Raw genomic sequence first — 19615 nt, forward strand, 5'->3', positions numbered from 1 at the left:
CAACCTGGGAAACTCAGCCCACCCATTTCGCCTTCTTGCAAGATCCCAGATTAAGGAAGACTCAGATCAGAGTACTAAGTAGTTTATGTTACTGATCGAACATTTCCAACTCCCTGGCCTCATCCTCGCCAAATCAAACCATGTTGAGGCAGGGCTGAGCATCCAGGCTCGTTTTAATAAAGTCTAAAATTCACCAACTGGGGCTCAGAAACACTTGGTTGCATCGAGCCCCTTCCTCCTACAGTTTTTCGTTATAATGGGATTTTGCTTGGAGTCAGTACCCGGCAATCAGTTCACCGGATTCTCACCGACAGCGCGACGAGAGATCGAAGTTGGAATTAAGAGGATCCTGATGCCCTGCCCTGATTCATTTTTCTTCCACCAACGACCACCTCAGTCCTACTCCCCTCACGGCCACTCATAGCACTTCGGTAACAGTGTGGCCCAGTGGATAGAGCACAGGCTTGGGAACCGGAAGACCTGTGTTCTAATCCTGGCTTCACCACTTGCCTGCTGTGAAATCTTGGGTAAATCATTTCATTTCTCTAGATTTTAAGTTCCAAGTGGGCAGGGAACATGTATTGGACCCCACTAAGCATTTACACGGTCTTTTGCACACAGGGAGCACTCGATAAATAACACTGATTGATTCTTTGAACTTTAGCTTCTGTAAAATGGGGATCGAAAACCTGCTTTACCTACCCCTGAGACTGCGAGCCCCATGCGAGACAGGGATTGGGTCTGACCTGATAATCTTGTATCTACCCAGAGCTTAGTACACTTTACAAATGCCGCAATTATTATTAGGTATTGATTTCCAAACTCTACTGCTTAACCACTCCCTCCCCACCTCTGCAAATGATTTTGTGTCTGCTCCTTGTGTTAGACCATGAGATGTCTGAGAGTAAGAATCTTGTCACGGATCTCTACTCGCTCCTCCCAAGTCTGAATGCTACTGGTGGATTCACTGACTGACAGATGCAGAGCATTTCACAAATTGCCCTCATTGACCTCTCTCCACCCAAGTTGGGTTCTAATCCCAGCTCCTCCATCTGCCTGCTGTGTGAGTTGGGCAAGTCACTTCACTTCTCTGTGTCTCAGTTGCCTCATCTGTAAAACTGGGATTAAGACAGTGAGCCCCAAGTGGGACAAGGATTGTGTCCAACCTGATTAGCTTGAATCTACCCCAGCACTTAGTACAATGCCTGGCGCAGGGTAAGGGCTAAATAAAAACCACAAAAAGTCTCTCATCCCGCAACAACACGCGGCCTCCACATAATGTAAAATGTAGGGGAGGCTGTAGATCCCGGAGTAGACTCTGAGGTCCGATGAACCTAAAACCCTGCTCCTCTAGACCCTCTGCTTTTTTCTTTCCTTCATCTTGTGCATGTAAAAAAAAATTAGAAAATAACTTATGCTAGTCACTTACTTTGTGCCAAGCACTGTGCTAAGAACCGGGGTAGAGGCAAGTTAATCAGGTTGGACACAGTCTCTGCCCCACATGGAGCTCACAGTAGGAGGGAGCAGGATTGAATCCCCATTTTGCAGATGAGGAAACTAAGGCTCAGAGAAGTGAAAGTCAAAGTGAAGGTCAAACAGCAGACAAGAGGTGGATCCGGGCTGAGAATCCAGATCCTCTGACTCCGGACCTGGACTCTTTCTAGTAGAATCACTCTGCTTCTCTCACACGCTGCATGTGTTCTTGTCTCCGCTGTTTTATTGTTTTCATCATTTCACTACTTATGCACCTGACTCCTTTTTTATACTTAGACTGTGACCAGCCCCTTGAGGGTCAGGGACCGTGTCTAATCCCCACCCTTTGCTCCCTCCCAGCGCTCGGTCGAGCGCTCTGCCCTCAGTAAGTGGTTACTAAATGCTCTTACCGCCACCATCCCTTCACCCCTCAACCCTCCACCCTTCAGCCCCTCACAGGAGGAACCGGAGGCCCCGGGGCAGCTGGCGGAGCCAAGCGCTCGACTTACAAGCTTCCCGGAGCTTCTCCTTGTCGTAGTGCAGTCCCTCGTAGTCCTGTAAACTAATCCTGTTCACGCGGATCCGCAGGCGGTCCGGGACGGACTGGGGGCTGCAAAACAAGGAAGGGAAGACCCGTCCTTCAGCGGTCCCCTCGGGGTCGGGCCCCGGGACCGACCTTCATTCACCGCACATCTTCCACCCCGGTGGGAGGAGAAGTCTGCGGGTCGCCTGGCCTGAGCGAAGGTGTTGGGTTGAGAAACGGCGTGGCCTAGTGAATAGAGCCCAGGCCTGGGTGTCGGAATGACCGGGGTTCTACTCCCAGCTCTGCCACTTGTCTGCTGTGTGACCTTGGGCAAGTCACTTCACTTCTCTGGGGCTCGGTCTCCTCATCTGTAAAATGGGGATTGAGACTGGGAGCCCTTTGTAGGACAGGGATTGTGTACAATCCTATTAACTTGGATCTATTCCAAGGCTTAGTACAGTGCTTGACACATAGTACGTGTTTAAAAAATGCCACGTTATTATTACTGCTTCAAAAACTTCTATTGGATTCCCCCGTCAACTGTCAGGAGACCAGACGCAAGGAGGGAACGGGTGAGGGGAACCACCTCCTTTTATTTTTCTAATAACAAGTATGGTAGACCCAGAGCACTTACTATTGTGCCAAACTCTGTGATCCTCAGGACCGGGAATCTCTCCACCCAGGACCGGGATCTTTGCAACAGACTACACTGCTTCCCTTGCAGCCAACCAACCAGCAAGAGGCAACCACCGCCCACAGAGAAAACTCCTTACCAGAGCGAGGCAAAGGTATAAAAGTATAGGTGAGGGCGACTCTACTGCTATGAATCTCCATGGAAACTGTGTTGGGAATCAATGGGGATCAATCTGTCAATCGTACTTACCGAGTGCTTACTATACGCAAGACACTGTACTAAGCCCTTGAGAGAGCACAATACAACAGAGTTGGTAGATGTTCTCTGCCTACAACGAGCTAATAGCATAGAGCAAGAAAGACATCAATATGTACAATTTCCGGATATATACGTAAGTGCTGTGGGGCTGAGGGTGGGTTAAATACTAAATACCCCAGGGGTACAGATCTACGTGTATAGGCGATGCAGAAAGGAGAGGGAATCGGGGAAAAGAGGGTCTCAATCAGGGAAGGCTCCTTGGAAGATATGTAACTTTAATAATGCTTCGAAGGTGGGGAGAGTGGTGGACGGGGAGGGAGTTTCAGGACCGAGGGAGGATGTGGGAAAGGGGTCGGTGGCGAGGAGGAAGGGTGAAGCTGGTGGGACCCTTTTCCGCTTTCCTCATGCCCCATTCGTTCTGCTCCCCACCTGTTAGATACCCATGTAACGAGTGGGTCAGAAGTGGGAGATCCGGTCCTTTGACAGTGGTTCTCCTATCAGCTGCCGACGGGGAGGATGGATGAGAGAGACAGGAAGGAGGAGCGTGTGCGTCACGGCTCCCAGAGGGGTTGGGAGGTGCCCTTTTTTAGAAGCTCTAGTCAGGGTAACCCAGATTTGGACAGAAGAGATCTCTGGGGGGGCTCGGCTGAAATATTCATGTGAAGGAAAGGCTGAGGAGAAAGAGTTGAGTAGGGAGGAAGAGCTTCCAATACTGAGCTCCAAGAGGGGGCAGAGACAGAGGACTTAGTGGTGTTGATTGAGTGCTTACTATGTGCAGAGCATCAAACTAAGCCTTTGAGAGAATACAGTACCATAGAGTTGGTTAAAACAATCCCGCCTTCAAGGAGCTGACAGTTCTAGTGGAATAGAAGCAGAGAATCAGTGTGGTCTCATAGATAGGGCACGGGCCTGGGACTCAGAAGGACCTGGGTCCTAATTCTATCTCTGCCCCTTGTCTGCCAGGTGACCTCGGGCAAGTCACTTCACTTCTCTGTGCCTCAGTTACCCCATCGGTAAAATGGGGATTAAGACGGTGAGCCCTAGGTGGGACAGGGACTGTGTCCAACATGATAAACTCGTACCTACCCCCGTGCTGAGTACAGTGCCTAGCACATAGTATGGACTTAAATACTGTAAAAAAAAAAAGACCATGGTCTTTTCCACTTGCTGCATTCCTTCTACTCTGTTAAAAGATCTGACATTAGGAAGCTCATCCCGATCTCGGCTTCTAAGGAGAAAGGTTGCAGGTTGAGAGTGAAGAACAGGAAAAGGACGGTCAGAGGGGCCGGGGACTTGCACCCTGGGTCCTTTAGATCCTACCCACAGTTCTTGAGCCCTCTTCACCCACTGCTCTTTAGGCCCCTGGCAAATCAGACTCCTGGTCCAGCCATTCGGAAAGGGAGTTTATTCAAGGTGACCCACATCAGAGAACTCTGATTTCTATCTGACTCCTCCTGTTTTCTAATCGCTTGAGAACATGGTCACGCTTTCCTAAAACAAAAACAAAAATACTGATAGTAGAGGAGTAGGGCAGAGAGGAACATTTTTTTTTTTTCACAATTGTGATACCACCATCACCTTAGGAGCAGCCATTTCCAAGCTATCAAGGGATTCTAGTCGTCTCCAAATGACCCTTCAGAGACAGCAATTGGCCAGTGTTTCAGCCTGAGCTTACTCAGTACCTACCATCATTAGCAGTGTATTAAGAGCTTGGAAGAGGACAATACAATAGAGTTGGTTAACAAGAAGCTCTCAGTCGGGAGAAAACTCTCCAAGGAGTGCTTTATGACAGAAACCCCGGACCCTAGCAAGTCCGCAAATGAAAACTGGATCGCCGAGGCCGAAATGAAGGTGGAGAGATGACATGCAGCATGAAAACTGCCAGTAACGCCGACAGACAGAGCCTAGGACTGGCAGAAAACGGTTGGTGAATGAGGAGAGCTGTAAAAGGCGCTATGAGTGCTAGGCAGCTGGGCCAGGAAATTCTAACGGATCTGCTGGGAGACGATTCACTAGTTTACCCGGCTCTGACATCACCTGTAACCAGCTCCTCTCTACCTGCTGATTAGCCATCAAAATGGCAGGCGGAAAGAATAGAAAAAAAAGCCAGGGAAGGAAGAGTATGGAAGGGGGAGGGAAGGGCACGCTGTTGAAGTGAGACACGTGTAATGGGATTTTGTTCCTTTCTGTCTAAGAACATTAGCCTCAGGTAAAATACAGTCTAGCTGCTTGAGGTTTGAGGAGCACAAAGCTTTCTTAGAGGTGGAGGAATTGAATAACCGTAGAGAATACCTGGGTTCTAATTCTGGCTCTGCCACTGGCCTGCTGGTTGACTTCGGGCAAGACACTTAACCTCTCTGGGCCTCAGTTTCTTCATCTGTAAAATGGAGATCTGATACCTGATGTCTCTCCCCTTTAGACTGGGAGCTCTATGTGGAACAGAGACTATGTCTGATCTACCCCTGAGCTTAGCACGATGCTTGGCACATATTAAGCACTTAGTAAATGCCACAATTATTGTCACTGTTATTATTATTGTCATTTTCATCACCATTATTAGCGTGTCTACCAACTCCTTTACACCGCATGCTCCCAAGCACTTACTACAGAGCTATGCACAGAGTAAGCACTCAATGACTGCAACTGATTAATCGATTACAAATTTTTAACTGCGGCCACTTCCTTGATGTCATAACCCGAGGCTTCTGCCTCCCAGCCGCCCCAGAGCAGGAAAGAGAACGAGGTCGGAGAACAAAAGCCTCCAGAAGTGGAAAGGGACGGTCTCTTCCCTGCGACTCTGAGAGGGTTCGTAGTAATTCATTCATTAATTCAACCATATTCATTCATTCAATAGCATTTATTGAGCGCTTACTATGTGCAGAGCACTGTACTAAGCGCTTGGAATGTACAGATCGGTGTTTTTAGTGTTTACTGAGTGGAGAACACTGTAAATCAGTGCTCCAAAGAGTACAGTACAACAGTAAACGGATACATTCCCTGCCCACAGTGAGTTTACAGTCCAGAGGGGATGGTTTTTAGTAGTAATAATAGTTTTGGCGGTGGTGATCCTCACAGCCACTGAACCCAAGCTGCCCAAACCCTCCCAGAGCCCATGATTTCGGTGGGACAGCACACCTTCCTAGCCCACACCCCCCCAAAAGGGGCACCTGCTCATACTGCATTAGTAATATTCCCACACCTGTTCCCTTTGAATATCTCTTTCCAGGAAACACGGAGACAATCTTCCAAATGACTGTTGCACAGCAGTCGGAACGATTTCTATCCTGTTCACGTTGTTTAAAAGCGGACAAATTGATCAAGCTTAGAGAGACAGTTCTCCAGAGGCACAGCTGGGGAAGACAGGGAATGAAATTCCAACTCTGTTGCTTTCCCCTCTACCTGTAATTTCTTTCAGTGCCCATCTCCCTGATCCACACTGGAAGGTCCTTGAGGGCAGGGAGCGGTCTACTTTATGGCACTCTCTCAAGTGCTTAACACAGTGTTGTCTGCCCACTGTAAGGGTTCAATAAATATTACTGACTGATGCACCTATCCAGCCGTTTCAAGTACTCCCAGCCACCGCTTGAGAATTAAAAACGGACAATGGGGAAAAGTCAGAAAAAGAATTAGAACCACAACTGCCGAGAAAAGAGTGGAAGCCGTTGGTTGGGAGGGAGTGGGGGCGGAAGCACATGTTTATCACAGAAACTAAAATGGCGAGCAACACTGGGGGGGTCCAGTTGGGTAACCCTAAGTGCTTAATACAGTGTCCTTCAAACAGTAAGCACTCAATAAGGGAGCAGGGGTAGTGAGCTTCAAGTTCATAATGGTAAAATGTTGCTCTACCTTCCCAAGTGCTTTCAACCAAAAAGAGATGAAGCAAATCTAGTGGCAAGAGCACAGAACAAGAAGTAAGGAAACCCGGGGGCTTATCCCCTCTCCTCCCCTTGTCGGGGTGATCTTGGGCAAGTTATTTAGCTTCCCTGTGCCTCAGCTTCCTCATCTGTAAAATGGGGATTAAATACCTTTCTCCCTCTCTTCTAGACTGTGAGCTCCTTCTAGACTAAGCTCGTTGTGCGAAGGCAAAGTGTCCACCAACTGTGTTGTACTGTTGTATAGTGCTCTGCACCCAATAAGCGCTTAATAAATATAATTGACTGACTGATTTGACTGCATAGTAGGGCACAGTGTTTAGCACGTAGTAAGCACTTCACCAATATCACAATTACTTTTACTAGGGATTGAAATTGCTGGTTCTGGTACAAACCACTTGGGAACAGAGTCAGAAACTGGGATGGGTCCGGCTGCTTTGATGGATTTCACTGAGAACGGTGATTCATGATTCAATCTTATTAAGCCCAGGGATCCTTGAGATAGATAGTCTGAGCACCTCAAAGACAGACCCTGAGGAATGACCACTTTTACCCATTTGGCTTCATATCCAAAGGTTCCTCTAGGTAGGGTTGTCAAGACCTTCAGAATTCAATAGTCCTGGCAGGGAAAAAGTACCCATTCAGCACTGCCCGTTAATTACATGACCTAGTGGATAGAGCACAGGCCTGGGAGTCAGAAGGACCTGGGTTCTAATCCTGGTTCCATCGCTTATCTGCTGTGTGACCTTGGGTAAGTCACTTCACTTCTCTGGGCCTCATTTACCTTCTATGTAAAATGGGGATTAAGATCAGAGCCCCATGTGGGATAGGGACTTTGCCCAACCTGATTAGCTTGTATCTACTCCAGAGCTTAGAACAGTGCTTGACAAACAGTAAATGTTTAACAAACACCATCATTATTATTGCTATTATTAGAGGTATCTGGACATCTACTCAGACCACAGCTCTTCTCATCCACCACCGCGCCGTCTCTCAATTTTGGGGGCCCAGGGACAGACCCTCCTCAATCTCGCCATCCCCTTGGATCAGCCGTAAGCACTGCAGCCAAAACACCTAGCCGACACCGCCAGAGGAAACCTCTCAACCATCTACGCCTCGGACCCCGTTCCCATTAGTGAGCAATTCCCAGCACCAGGAGTAATTCCTTTGACTGATCCTTTGACTCCAAGCTAAAAATCACGCCCCAGCAGTGAATAATGCTGTTAAATGATCTAGCTGAAGAAAAATCACAATAAACTTTAGAGAACCCAAAATACAGTCGGCAGGGCCCGGCTCACGAGGGCAGGCTCATGAAGTACCTGACTCTTGAAAAAGAAATAAGCCCACAAGACGAATGAAATTATCCCAGCTTGGTACCACAGAGGAAAGGAAATGGCTTTGGTAGGGGAAGAAAAGAAATCATCCCCAATATTGAAACCAGGATGGAAGGGCTCAGAATAGAGGCATCAAAAAACTGTCTGGGTTTAGGGACGGGGTTCCCATTTATTTACAACGTAGGAATCGCCACACAAATTGATGAGCGTCTCTCCAATCTGGCGCCCCCATCTCCACCAGTCGTCAAGAGCCGATGTTTCGAAGGAAAATGTCTCTAGAGCTCTCTCGACAAGCTGGCAGCCCTCTCTTCACCCTAGATGCGGTCAACGGTGCCTGGGAACGCAAATATTAAAAGCTCTGATCCCGGCTGGCCTTGGCTGTTGGATAGGGGAGGGGGGGGGGGGTGTCTCCGACGTGACTCCTGTTTCTGCAAACTGTTTACGATGGGTTTCGCTTCTGAAGTTCCAGTTCTGAGATCTAGTGTCTGACAGCCAGTTCTGTGGCTTAATTGTACCCTTCTCCCCCAAATCTTCTCTTTCACGCCCTTTAAACTACACTCCCTTGTCTGTCGGCCTGAGCGTTACACAGTGTTATGACAGGCCCGATTGTATCTGTATAATTAAATCGAGACGCCGCTCCAACTGAAGGACTTGGGCAAGCCGCCCTCCTGACAAAGAACCCATAACCCGCTGCTCATGATCAAACGCGCTCAAATCAGACACACATTTAGCTAGCGCCTTGATTCTTTTATGTGCTTTTTTCCTTACAGAACAGCTCTTGTCTCCAAGTCCGGCAAACAGCTCCCGCAACCTCTCTCAAAGTGGCACTAATTTCCCCGTGATCTCTTCCTCTCTCCAGCCCTCCGACCCCTCCCTTTTTGCTCTGGGAGCTGGGAGAAGTCACTGTCGCTCCAGGAACCCAGTACTGCCCGTACAGAGGGAAGGGGCAAAAATGGGGGCAAAGAGATCCAGGGCTCTCTTACCTCCTTTCTTCCTCAAGCTGAAGCTCCGAGTACAGTGCTCTGCCCAAAGTAAGCGCTCAATAAATAAATCCGATGTATTGATCGATCAATTAAATCTCCTCCTGCACACCCCGGCATTTCCCCTTTTGTTCCTCTGGCTGGCTTTCTACAATTTACCTTCACTCTAATGACCTGCCCGGAAAAGGCGCACGGGTAAAAGGCGGCACATTCGGCCATCGTCTTACCATTCGGTCGGCGAAGACCAGACGGTAGAGGAAAAGGAGCGTGGCTTCGTAGAACAAGTATGGGCCTGGGAGTCAGGAGACCTGATAACAATAATCATAATAATAATAGTAATTGTGGTATTTGTTAAGCAATTACTGTATGCCAAGCGCTGGGTAAATAGGGTACAATCAGGTCGGACATAGTCCCTGTCCCTCAGGGCTCACCGCCTAAGGGGGAGGGGAACGGATATTTAATCCCCACATTAGAGGTGAGGAAACTGGAGCACAGAGAAGTCAAGTGACTTGTCCAAGGTCTCACGAGGGGCAGAACTGGTTCGGACGCCCGGTCCTGCACTCTTTCCACTAGTCCCCGCTGTTCCTCTGAGTCCCGAGACCTGGGTTCTAACTCCAGCTCCACTACCTGCCTGTGGTATGAGTTTGGGAAGCAGCACGGCCTAGTGGAGAGAGCCCGGGCCTTGGAGTCAGAGGACCTGGGTTCTAATTCTGCCTCCATCACGTGCCTGATGAGGGACCTTGGGCAAATCACTTAACTTCTCTGTACCTCAGTTCCTCATCTGCAAAATGGGGATTCAATACCCATCCTGTCTTCTTCGTAGACTGCGAGCCCCATGTGGAACAGGGACTGAATCCTACCTGATTAACTTGTATCTACTCCAGTGCTTCGAACAGTGCTTGACACATAGTAAGTGCTTAACAAATACCACAAAAAAGGCACAGCCTACCTGTGACTCAATTTCCTCTTCTGCACGAATGGGAATAACTGATCGACCTTTGTGGAGGGGCAGGGTCTGTGACTGATTTGACTGTATTGTTATATTGCCCTGTACCGAGAGCTTAGTAGGGTACTTTTCACACTCAATAAGTACGATTATATTAATCAATGACTGACTGTATTGTATCTACCCCAGCACTTCTTCCCGTGCTTGGAACACAGTGGGCGCTATTATTATTATTATCATCAAGAAGACAGCTACATTGCTCAGTTCTCAAAACCCCTTGATTCACATTTTTTCTTAAAGGAGATTCCCCTCTAGGTTTTCTTGTAACATTCTCACTCTAACTTCTGCTTCCTCATCTTCATTCAAGGCCCTGGGGTCCCGAGACTCTCAGTCATATCTACAGAATCATCGTATCTAGGTTTTTCGAATGGAAAGACACGATCGTGAAAATTGAGCCTAAAGCAACCCTGAACATTAGCTACGCTTGATAGCTTTCACTCAGCCCCTCTCAAACTGCCTTCTACCCTCCATCCCCAACCCGGAGCAAGCGGTTGGAGTGAATAACCATTCGATTTGCATGGTGACCTTTTGATTGAAGGAAGGTCACCGAGAGTTGACTCCCAAGATTGCTTCCGTGCCTATGCACACATGAATAATTCAGTTACATCTTATAGAAAGAGCTGGGGCACCTTATTTCTCGGGGAAGATTGAAGCGAGGGGGAAGAATGTGAGGAAGAGAAAGGGCACACAGAGTTGGGTGCCTATCTAAGAGCACTACGTAACGAGCGAAATCCTGGGAGCTGCCATCTTGTTTCCACCCCTTCGAAGGGAAACGTGGAGTCCCCAAGGAAAAGCAGACGGCTCTTCCTTGAAAGGTATTCTGGTATTTGGAGATTCTGAACACCCAAAGCTCAGGGACACTCTCTCACTGCTAAAATCATTCGAGACATTTCTCATCCTCGGGCCTCTGAAGAGACGCGACCGAGAGGATGGGGAACAGCAAGGAGAGGATTAGGAGTTCCATCTGGAAAGCCTCACTGAGAAGCAGCGTGGCCTAGTGGAAAGAGCACGGACCTGGAAGTCAGAGGACAAGGGTCCTAATCCCAGCTCCGCCCCGTCTGCTGCGTGTGACTTTGGGCGAGTCACTTCAATTCTCTGTGCTTCATTTACCTCATCTGTAAAATAGGGATGATGACTGTGAGCCCTGTGTGGGACAGGGACTGTGTCTGACACGATTACCTTGTATCTACCCCTGCATTTAGTACAGTGTCTGGCATATAGTAAGCCCTTAACACATACCGATCAATCAATCAATCAATCAAGAGGACAGTTTGCCGAGGGACAGGCAGCACGTGGGACCCAAACAACCAGCCCCAGCCTCCTCTCCTTCCTCTGGCAACCCTGAAATCCCCAGTCACTTTAGGCCCTCATGCATCCTAGCCCATGGCGCCATCGGGTCTCCCTAAACCCTGGGATGGCTTGGATTTGGACCAGGTTGGGCCCACGGGATCGGAAGCCACCCCAGAGAAAGGCCACTCCAGACTGGATTAGTGTCCAATCCACATCATTGCAGATTAGACTCAGTGGGTCCCTCTGCTGAGACTCCAGAATTCAAAACTCCCGATACAGACATCCTCTTTCCCACAAGAACAATGGTGGAATTTCTCTCACCAACAGTTTGTACGGCCCCTGGTTCATCCTTCCCAGGTGTGGGGTGCTTTACGCGTGGGATTTCCACGTTAGTATAGTGGTGAGTATCCCCGCCTGTCCCGTGGGAGACCGGGATTCGATTCCCCGACGGGGAGAGGGTCTTTCCCTCCGATTAGACTGTAAGCCCATCAAGACTGTCCCTATCTGTTGCCGATTTGTACATTCCAAGCACTTAGTACAGTGCCCTGCACATAGTAAGCGCTCAATAAATACTACTGAACGATCTGGGTTTTGGGTTGGAAAGATCCCATTTGGCCGGCACGTCACAAAGGGAAAGGGGATCCTTTTCCTCTCCCTCTAGACTGTAAGCTCGTTATGGGCAGGGAACGTGTTGTCTATTGTTATAGTGTACTCTCCCAAGTGCCTAGTACAGTGCTCTACAAGGAGTGAGCACTCAATAAATACGATTGATCGACTGACTCTCCACCCCCGCTGCCCACAACGAAACCTGGGTTTCAGCTAAGGCCTCTAGAGGTGCTTCCCAAGAGATAGAATGATGCTACAGAAATCGATCTAGCTCTTAAAGCTTCACTGCTCCTTGACATCTTCAAGAACACGTCACTACCATTGACATTCTCTCACTGGATCGTATTTATTGAGCGCTTACTCTGTGTAGAGCACTGTACTAAGTGCTTAGAAAGCACAATTCTGCAACAAATAGAGACAATCCCCGCCACGGACAGGAGCCCGCACCCAGAAAAGGAGCTATCTAAAGGGATCGTACATCCAGAGGTCCCAAGAGCAGAGACAAGAAGCCAATCCTGGCTTGAACTGCAAAAGAAAAGGAAATGGACCAAGCGAGTGGGAAAGGGGGGAACCCAGGGACTAGATTCTATGTCTTCCCCAAGCCAAAAGGGAACACAAACACTAGATTTGCTAATTCTTTACAGAGCCAGGACTACAAGTTGGGGCAGGACTCATCGCAAAGGGGGCAGAGTGAAAACAGCTTCCAGCCCTGCTGCCCATCCTCTCCGGCGATGCCCGGAGTTCGCCACTGGAGAGGAAGATAGCAGGATGGAGGGCATGGAGATAGATGTAGGGGCAGAGGGGAGACGGAGGAAAATGCAACAAAACCGCCTCATACTTACGTGGTGAAGGAATCAGGGGGGGCGGAGACTCTTCGCAGGTCAACAGTTTGCACCTTATGGATGCTAGAGGCGGCGGGGGGATGAACGGCGAAGACAGAGTCAGCACGACAGTGTGGACAGACAAGGAACAAGCAAGAGAGAGAGAGAGACACATAACATTTAAACGGAAACTGAGAGAATGTCTCGCCAAATGCTGAACGAAAAAAGAGAGAGGGAAAACAAATCAAGCCATGGGAAAGCATCCAAGAAGAAAGCGAGAGAAGCCAGGCGAACGGAACAGATAGAGGGGGCTGACTTCCGGGGTGACGACGGTCCGGGGGCGGGCGACGACGGGGAACGGGGACGCATGCCGAGTGGTAATGCTGGTGCTGGGAGGCCACAGCGGTGAGGAGGGAGGAGGCGTGGGCGGACGGGAGAGGGAGGCCACCGTCGGCCTTGCGGGTGGGGGATCGGGGTCTCGAGCACTGGGCTGTGCCCAACTCCTGCTCCGCGGCCCTGAAGAGGGAGGGAGAGCGGCCGGCTCTAGGGTCAAGCCGGGGGCAGTACATACCCCTCCCGGGAGCATCTCCAGATGACCGACAACTTTGAGGAGCGGGGAATTTGGGAATCCCACAGTAAACCCTAAGATTTACCCCAAGTGCCTTCACTGGGGGGAAACATTACCCTCCAGGATGCTTAAGTGAAGCTTAGGTTCTGAGTAGAGCGCACCCAGTAAGCATTCGTAAGTACATCCGACGGACCGATAGGCCTTCAGACCTCCTCAAGAACCCATTTCAACCAATTCTAGCTCCCAGACCAAATGCCCCCACCCCCGGAGGGCCTCCTATGCCTTCAACACTGCCTTTCTGGGTGATGAGACGATTCGGTCATCTTCAGCCCCTACTAATCATCAAACTTCATAGCCTGAGGGGTGCAGATCTCACGGGGGGGTCTGCCCTACGCTGAAGCATCCACCAAGCTTCCAAATTCCCCCTCCTTAGGGGGAAGAAGGGACTGGGGCTTGTTCAATTAATTTATGCTGAAGCAGCGTGGCCTAGTGGCTACAGCACAGGCCTGGGGGTCAAAGGACCTGGGTTCTAACCCAGGCTCTGCCACTTGTCTGCTGTGTGACCTTGGGCAAGTCACTTGACTTCTCTGGGCCTCGTCATCTCATCTGTAAAATGGGGATTAAGACCGTGAGCCCCATGCGGGACACGGATTGTGTCTAACTTGATTAGCTTGCATCTATGCCAGCAGTTAGTACAGTGCCTGGCACATCTGAAGCAGCGTGGCTCAGTGGAAGGAGCACGAGCTTTGGAGTCGGAGGTCATGAGTTCGAATTCCAGCTCTGCCACTCGTCAGCTGTGTGACTGTGGGCGAGTCTCTTAACTTCTCTGGGCCTCAGTTACCTCATCTGTAAAATGGGGATTAAGCCTGTGAGCCCCACGTGGGACATCCTGATTCCCCTGTGTCTACCCCAGCGCTGAGAACGGTGCTCGGCACAGAGTAAGCGCTTAACGAACACCAACGTTATTATTATTATTCTTATTAAGCACTTAAATGCCACAAAAAAAAAGTCTGAAGGGGGTCTCCTGAATGGGGAGAGAGAACAACAGAAGCGCAGGGAGAAAGGAGGAAGAAATGGGAAAATCAGATTAGAGAGAGAAGGGTAAGAGAAACCCAAAAATAAAGGAGAAGAGTAGGAAGAGATGAAAGGAGGAGCGGCAAGACAGAGAGGAAAAGGAAAGGAAAAGGATGGGGAATGGTAAGGAAAAATAGGAAGAACCGAGAAGAATGGGCTGTGGAATGAAGGCCAGTAACCTAGTTGGAAAAGCACAGGCCTAGGAGTCAAGGGACCTGCGTTCAAATCCTGCCTCTGTCACTTGACCTTGAACAAGTCACTTGACTTCTCTGGCCCTCAGTTTGCTCATCTGTAACATGGAGACTCGATACCTTTTCTCCATCTCCTTTTGATAGTAAGCCCAGTGTGGAACAAGGACCGCGCCTGGTCTAATTATCCTGTATCTGTCCCAACGCTTAGTATAGTGCTTGGAACAGAGTAAGCACTTACATATCACAGTTATCATTACTATAACTAAACAGGTGACGGAGTGTCCCCTCATAAGCAACAAATGAACCTTGGTGCAGTCACGAAGACTTTAGGGACGAGAACCAGGCGCAGCCAGTTCCGTGAGCCGGTACCAAGCCAGGGCACAATGCGGAAGGAAGGAGGTGAAGCATGCGGGCTGTTGTGAGCGAGGTAGACACAGGGCCAGGTGGCTTAGTGGAAAGAGCATGGGCTTGGGAGTCAGAGGTCGTGGGTTCTAATCCTGGCTCTGCCACTTGTCTGCTGTGTGACTTTGGGCAAGTCACTTCACTTCTCGGTGCCTCCGTTCCCTCATCTGTAAAATGGGGATTAAGATTGCAAACTCCCCGTGGGACAACTGATAACCTTCTGTCTGCCCCAGTGCTTAGAACAGTGCTTGGCACACAGTAAGGGCTTAACAGATACCATCATTATTATTACTATCATCATCATGGAAAACAGCTCCTTTTCCCGACAGAGGCTAGATCGTATTCAACCATTTCAGGAAAAGATCCTATTAGCAATTTTCTTCGGGTATCGATGCTTCTTTGACTGGGAACCACTTTTCCACAGAGATGGGGACGCATGCCTGTGGCCTCTCTTTTTTCTACGGTATTTGTTAAGTGTTTACTATGAGCTGGGTATTGTGTCGAGCCCCGGGGTTGATACAAGATAATCAGATTGGACACAGTCCCCGAGCCAAATGGAGCCCTCCTATGCTTCATCACGCTTAGCCTGGATGTACGGGAGAAAGATTATCATCCATCCCAAAGGGACGACGTCGGGTTTTTTGGGAGATTACAGAGGAGAGGCTGAACTCAGCTAAAACTCAAGGCAGGTTTCACCTTCTCAGGTATTTTTGTGGACCAATTTAATGCCATCTGAACCATTATCTGCGGGGTTCTTTACATAGAGCTTTTTAATCAGGGGCGCTAGTTGTCAGAAGTCCACGGCGATGCAACCTTGCAAAGTATCTCCCAAAATCATTAGCCTGCAAAAATTCTATCCGATGCTCAAAGTTTGCACTGACCCTGGCCTTTTCAAAAATGCCACCCACCCAGCTGGCATCCCCACCTCCTTCACCAGAGAACAGAGAACAACGGGACCATCTGAATCCAGCTCCTACCCTCTCTTTCTTCACAAACATCCAGTAATAAAACAGGCAACGGAAGGGAGAGGGCGGAGCGTGGCCCATTTCTTTTAAGACCACTGTCTCGTCTCTTAGAGGCCTGGCCTGATATTTTCAGACCTTGGGCCTAGAGGCTAGGAATTGTTTTCACGACTGGGTTCATTCACTTTTATATGAAAAATGTTCCCCTTTTTATTCTCAGCTCCTGATACTCCAATCAACTGGGCGTGGAAATGGCTCTCCAGGCTCGAGGACTGGCTACGTCTCATTCTTCCCAACCTGTCCATAACCACGTTCAAGGAAGGAATTCTGCTTTGGAAAAACCAACCTGGCATCGAACAATCTTCTTGACTGTCCAACCTAAATCCACCAGACTGTCATTCGGGGCAGGGATCGTGTCTACTAACACAATTGTAGTGTACTCTCCCAATTGCTAGCACAGTGCTCTGCATAAAGTAAGCACTCAATAAATTGACTGGCCTTTTCATAGCGGATGTTACAATTCCCCAGCTGCATTTTTTCTTGTTCTGTAATTTCCCATTATCAATCTGGATACGGCCCCCAAACCCAACCCTTCCTAACTTGAATCTACCCCGGTGCTTAGAAGAATGCTTGGTACACATTAAGCATTTAACAAGTACCATAATTATTATCGTCATTACTGAGACTTGCCAATTCTTCGGAGGTTGTCAAACCTAAGAGCCATATGTGGGCCATCCATCATCCACCAGTGTATTTATTGAGCACTTTCTGTGTGCGGGGCACTGCGCTAAGCACTTGGAAGTACAATAGCGGAAATGGAGACGATCCCCGCCTTCAAGGAGTTTATAATCTAGCCAAGGTCTTACAATCTGAAGAAGGCGAGGAATTTTACAATCGGAGGAGTTTACAGCCCAACTAGCGGCATGGACTAGTTGAAAGAAAACGGGCCTGGGAGGCAGAGGACCTGGTTCTAATTCCAGCCCCGGAACTTGCCCGCTGTATGACTTTGGGCAAGCCACTTAACTTTTCTGTTACTCTCCCAAGTACTTAGAACCGTGCCCTGATCATAATAAGTGCTCAATAAATACCACTGATTGATTCTCTGTTCCGCAGTTACGGGGTTATTATTATTCTTCCTGGATCAGAGCACACAGAGAGAGCCCAGGGAAGAGGCAGTGTCCAGTTAAGTGGAGGATATGGGTAAAAAAACCAGGTATTTCTGGGGTTTCCTCCTCTTTCTCCTCCCACCGGTTCAGGGACACTCTCTGAATGAAAAGAGCACGGGCCTGGGAATCGGAGGACGTGGGTTCTAATCCTGGCTCTGCCACTTGTCTGCTGTGTGATCTTGGGCAAGTCACTGAATTTCTCTGTCCCTCAATTTCCTCATCTGGGGATGAAGACTGTGAGCCCTATGTGGACAGAGACTGTATCCAACCTGATTATCTTGTCTCTACCCCAGCCCTTAGTACAGCGCCCGGAACATAGTAAGCGCTTAACAAGTACCGTGATTATCATCATTACTAGTAAACTCTCCTCCCTCTAAGGTCCCCCTGCTTCCAGGAAGGGAAAGGGTCCGACTCACTCATTCAGCAAAGGCACGGACGTTCTCCTCTTGCTCTTCTGCACCATGTTGGCCTGGTTCCTCAGGGAGATGCGGATGAGCGCAGGGGCCAGCCTGCAGGGCTCCCCGTCCACTTGCATGGGGATGGGTTTGTACGTGAGGAGGGTCACCTCCCGGCACTGGTGCAGCCTCTCTCCGTGGCCTCCCACCTGCAGGGCGGCCTACACGACAGAGCCAAACACAGGACAAGCGTCAGGGAGCAGCCACTCACGACGGCGGCCGGATCAGAAGCGGCGTGGCCGAGCGGATGGAGCCCTGGCCCGGGAGTCACAAGGACCTGGGATCTAATCCCATCTCCACTACTTGTCTGCTGGGTGACAAGCCACTTCACTTTTCTGGGCCTCAGTTGCCTCATCTGTATATTGGGAATTAAGACTGTGGGCCCCTTGCGGGCAGTGACCGTATCCAGCCTACCTTGTATCTACCTCAGTGATTTGAACAATGGTTGACACGAAGTAAGCGCTTAACAAATACTATTAGAATATTTATTATCCTTATTATCATTATCCAAAGCCCATTCAGACTGTATGTTTCCGGCAGTGCCGCGTCCCTGTTACCTTACTCACTGTGCCCTGATCTCATTCAGCTCGTCGCCAACCCCTTTCCCACATCCTCCCCCAGACTGGAATTCCCTCCCCCTCCATATACACCAGATCAGCTCTCTCCCTCTACCTTCAAAATCTTTTTAAAGGTCATATCTTCTCCGAGAGGTCTTCCCCGATTAAGCCTTCTTTTCCTCCACTCGCTCCCCTTCTGTGTCATCTATGCACTTCAATCTGTGAGCCTTGGACATTTGATATTGGCCTAATCCCCAACCCCACAGCACTTGAATCCATATCTTTAAATTACATCTCATAAATTACCTATCTATTCATACTAATGTCTGTATCCCCCTCCAGAACGTAAGGTCATTATGAGCGGGGAACGTGTCCGCTAATTCGGTTGTATTGTACTCTTCCAAGCACTCGGTAGAGTGCTCTGCACATAGTAAGCGCTCATTAAATACGATTAATAGATCATTTGCGTAAACTGGTCTAAGTCAGCCTTTCAGAGACTCAGATCACCCTGCCAACCCATTACCTCTTTCACAAGCCCGCCTGCATTGACTGGGGCCTCTTACCACCTCCTCCTCCTGTATCGACTTCTATCCCTAAGGCCCAAGAATAGAAGTGAGAAAGTAGCAGCGTGGCCTAGAGTCATCTGTACATATTTATCATTCTATTTATTTTATTTATATGCTGTGTATATATCTATAATTCTATTTATCTATTTTGATGCTACTGATGCCTGTCTACTTGTTTCGTTGTCTGTCTTCCCCTTCCAGACTGTGAGCCTGTCGTTGGGTAGGGATTGTCTCTGTTGCCAAACTGTACTTTCCAAGGGCTTAGTGTTCCGCACACAGTAAGCGCTCAATAAATACGATTGAATGAATGAATGAATGACTGGAAGGCAGGAGACCGGGGTTTCTCATCCCAGCTCCGCCACCTGCCTGCTGTGCGACCTTAGGCTTGTCACCTAACTTCTTGTCACTTTACATCTGTAAAATGGGAGTTTAATACCCGTTCTCTCTCCCACTTAGACTGCAAGCCCCATGTGGGACAGGAACTGGGTTTGATCTGATCAAATTGTACCTCTCCCTGTGCTTATCATAGTGCTTAGCACATAGCAAATATCACAATTATTATTACTGTAATTATTACACCAATACTGAGTGCATAGCGAACACTGAATAAATACGATTATTATTATTATTATTTCCACTCATTACCCTACGTCAGTCTAGCAGTCAGTCAGTAGTATTTATTGAGTGCTTATTGTGTGCAGAACACTGTACTAAGCGCTTGGGACAGTACAGTACAACAGGAGACAGACACGTTCCCTGCCAACAACCAGCTGACAATCTAGAGGGGGAGAGAGACGTTAAAATAAATAAATTACAGATATGAAATAAGTGCTGTGGGGCTGAGGGAGGGATGAATAAAGGGAGCAAGTCGGGGCGT

At 48.9% G+C, this 19615-nt stretch overlaps 1 protein-coding gene across 2 annotated transcripts in view; it reads right to left on the minus strand.

The window, feature by feature from the left end:
- DGKI (diacylglycerol kinase iota) overlaps positions 1–19615 on the minus strand; it is a 143581-nt gene that overhangs the window by 71453 nt on the left and 52513 nt on the right. For both annotated transcript variants that reach the window (XM_029073824.1, XM_039913249.1), the window contains 4 exons: positions 17577–17776; positions 12819–12881; positions 9302–9382; positions 1983–2083 (listed from right to left, as the gene is read on the minus strand). In XM_029073824.1, coding sequence (XP_028929657.1) covers positions 1983–2083; positions 9302–9382; positions 12819–12881; positions 17577–17776 — 445 coding nt within the window. The remainder of the gene's footprint in view (positions 1–1982; positions 2084–9301; positions 9383–12818; positions 12882–17576; positions 17777–19615) is intronic.

The sequence above is a fragment of the Ornithorhynchus anatinus genome, chromosome 10, assembly GCF_004115215.2.
Source record: "Ornithorhynchus anatinus isolate Pmale09 chromosome 10, mOrnAna1.pri.v4, whole genome shotgun sequence".
Classification (NCBI taxonomy): domain Eukaryota; kingdom Metazoa; phylum Chordata; class Mammalia; order Monotremata; family Ornithorhynchidae; genus Ornithorhynchus; species Ornithorhynchus anatinus.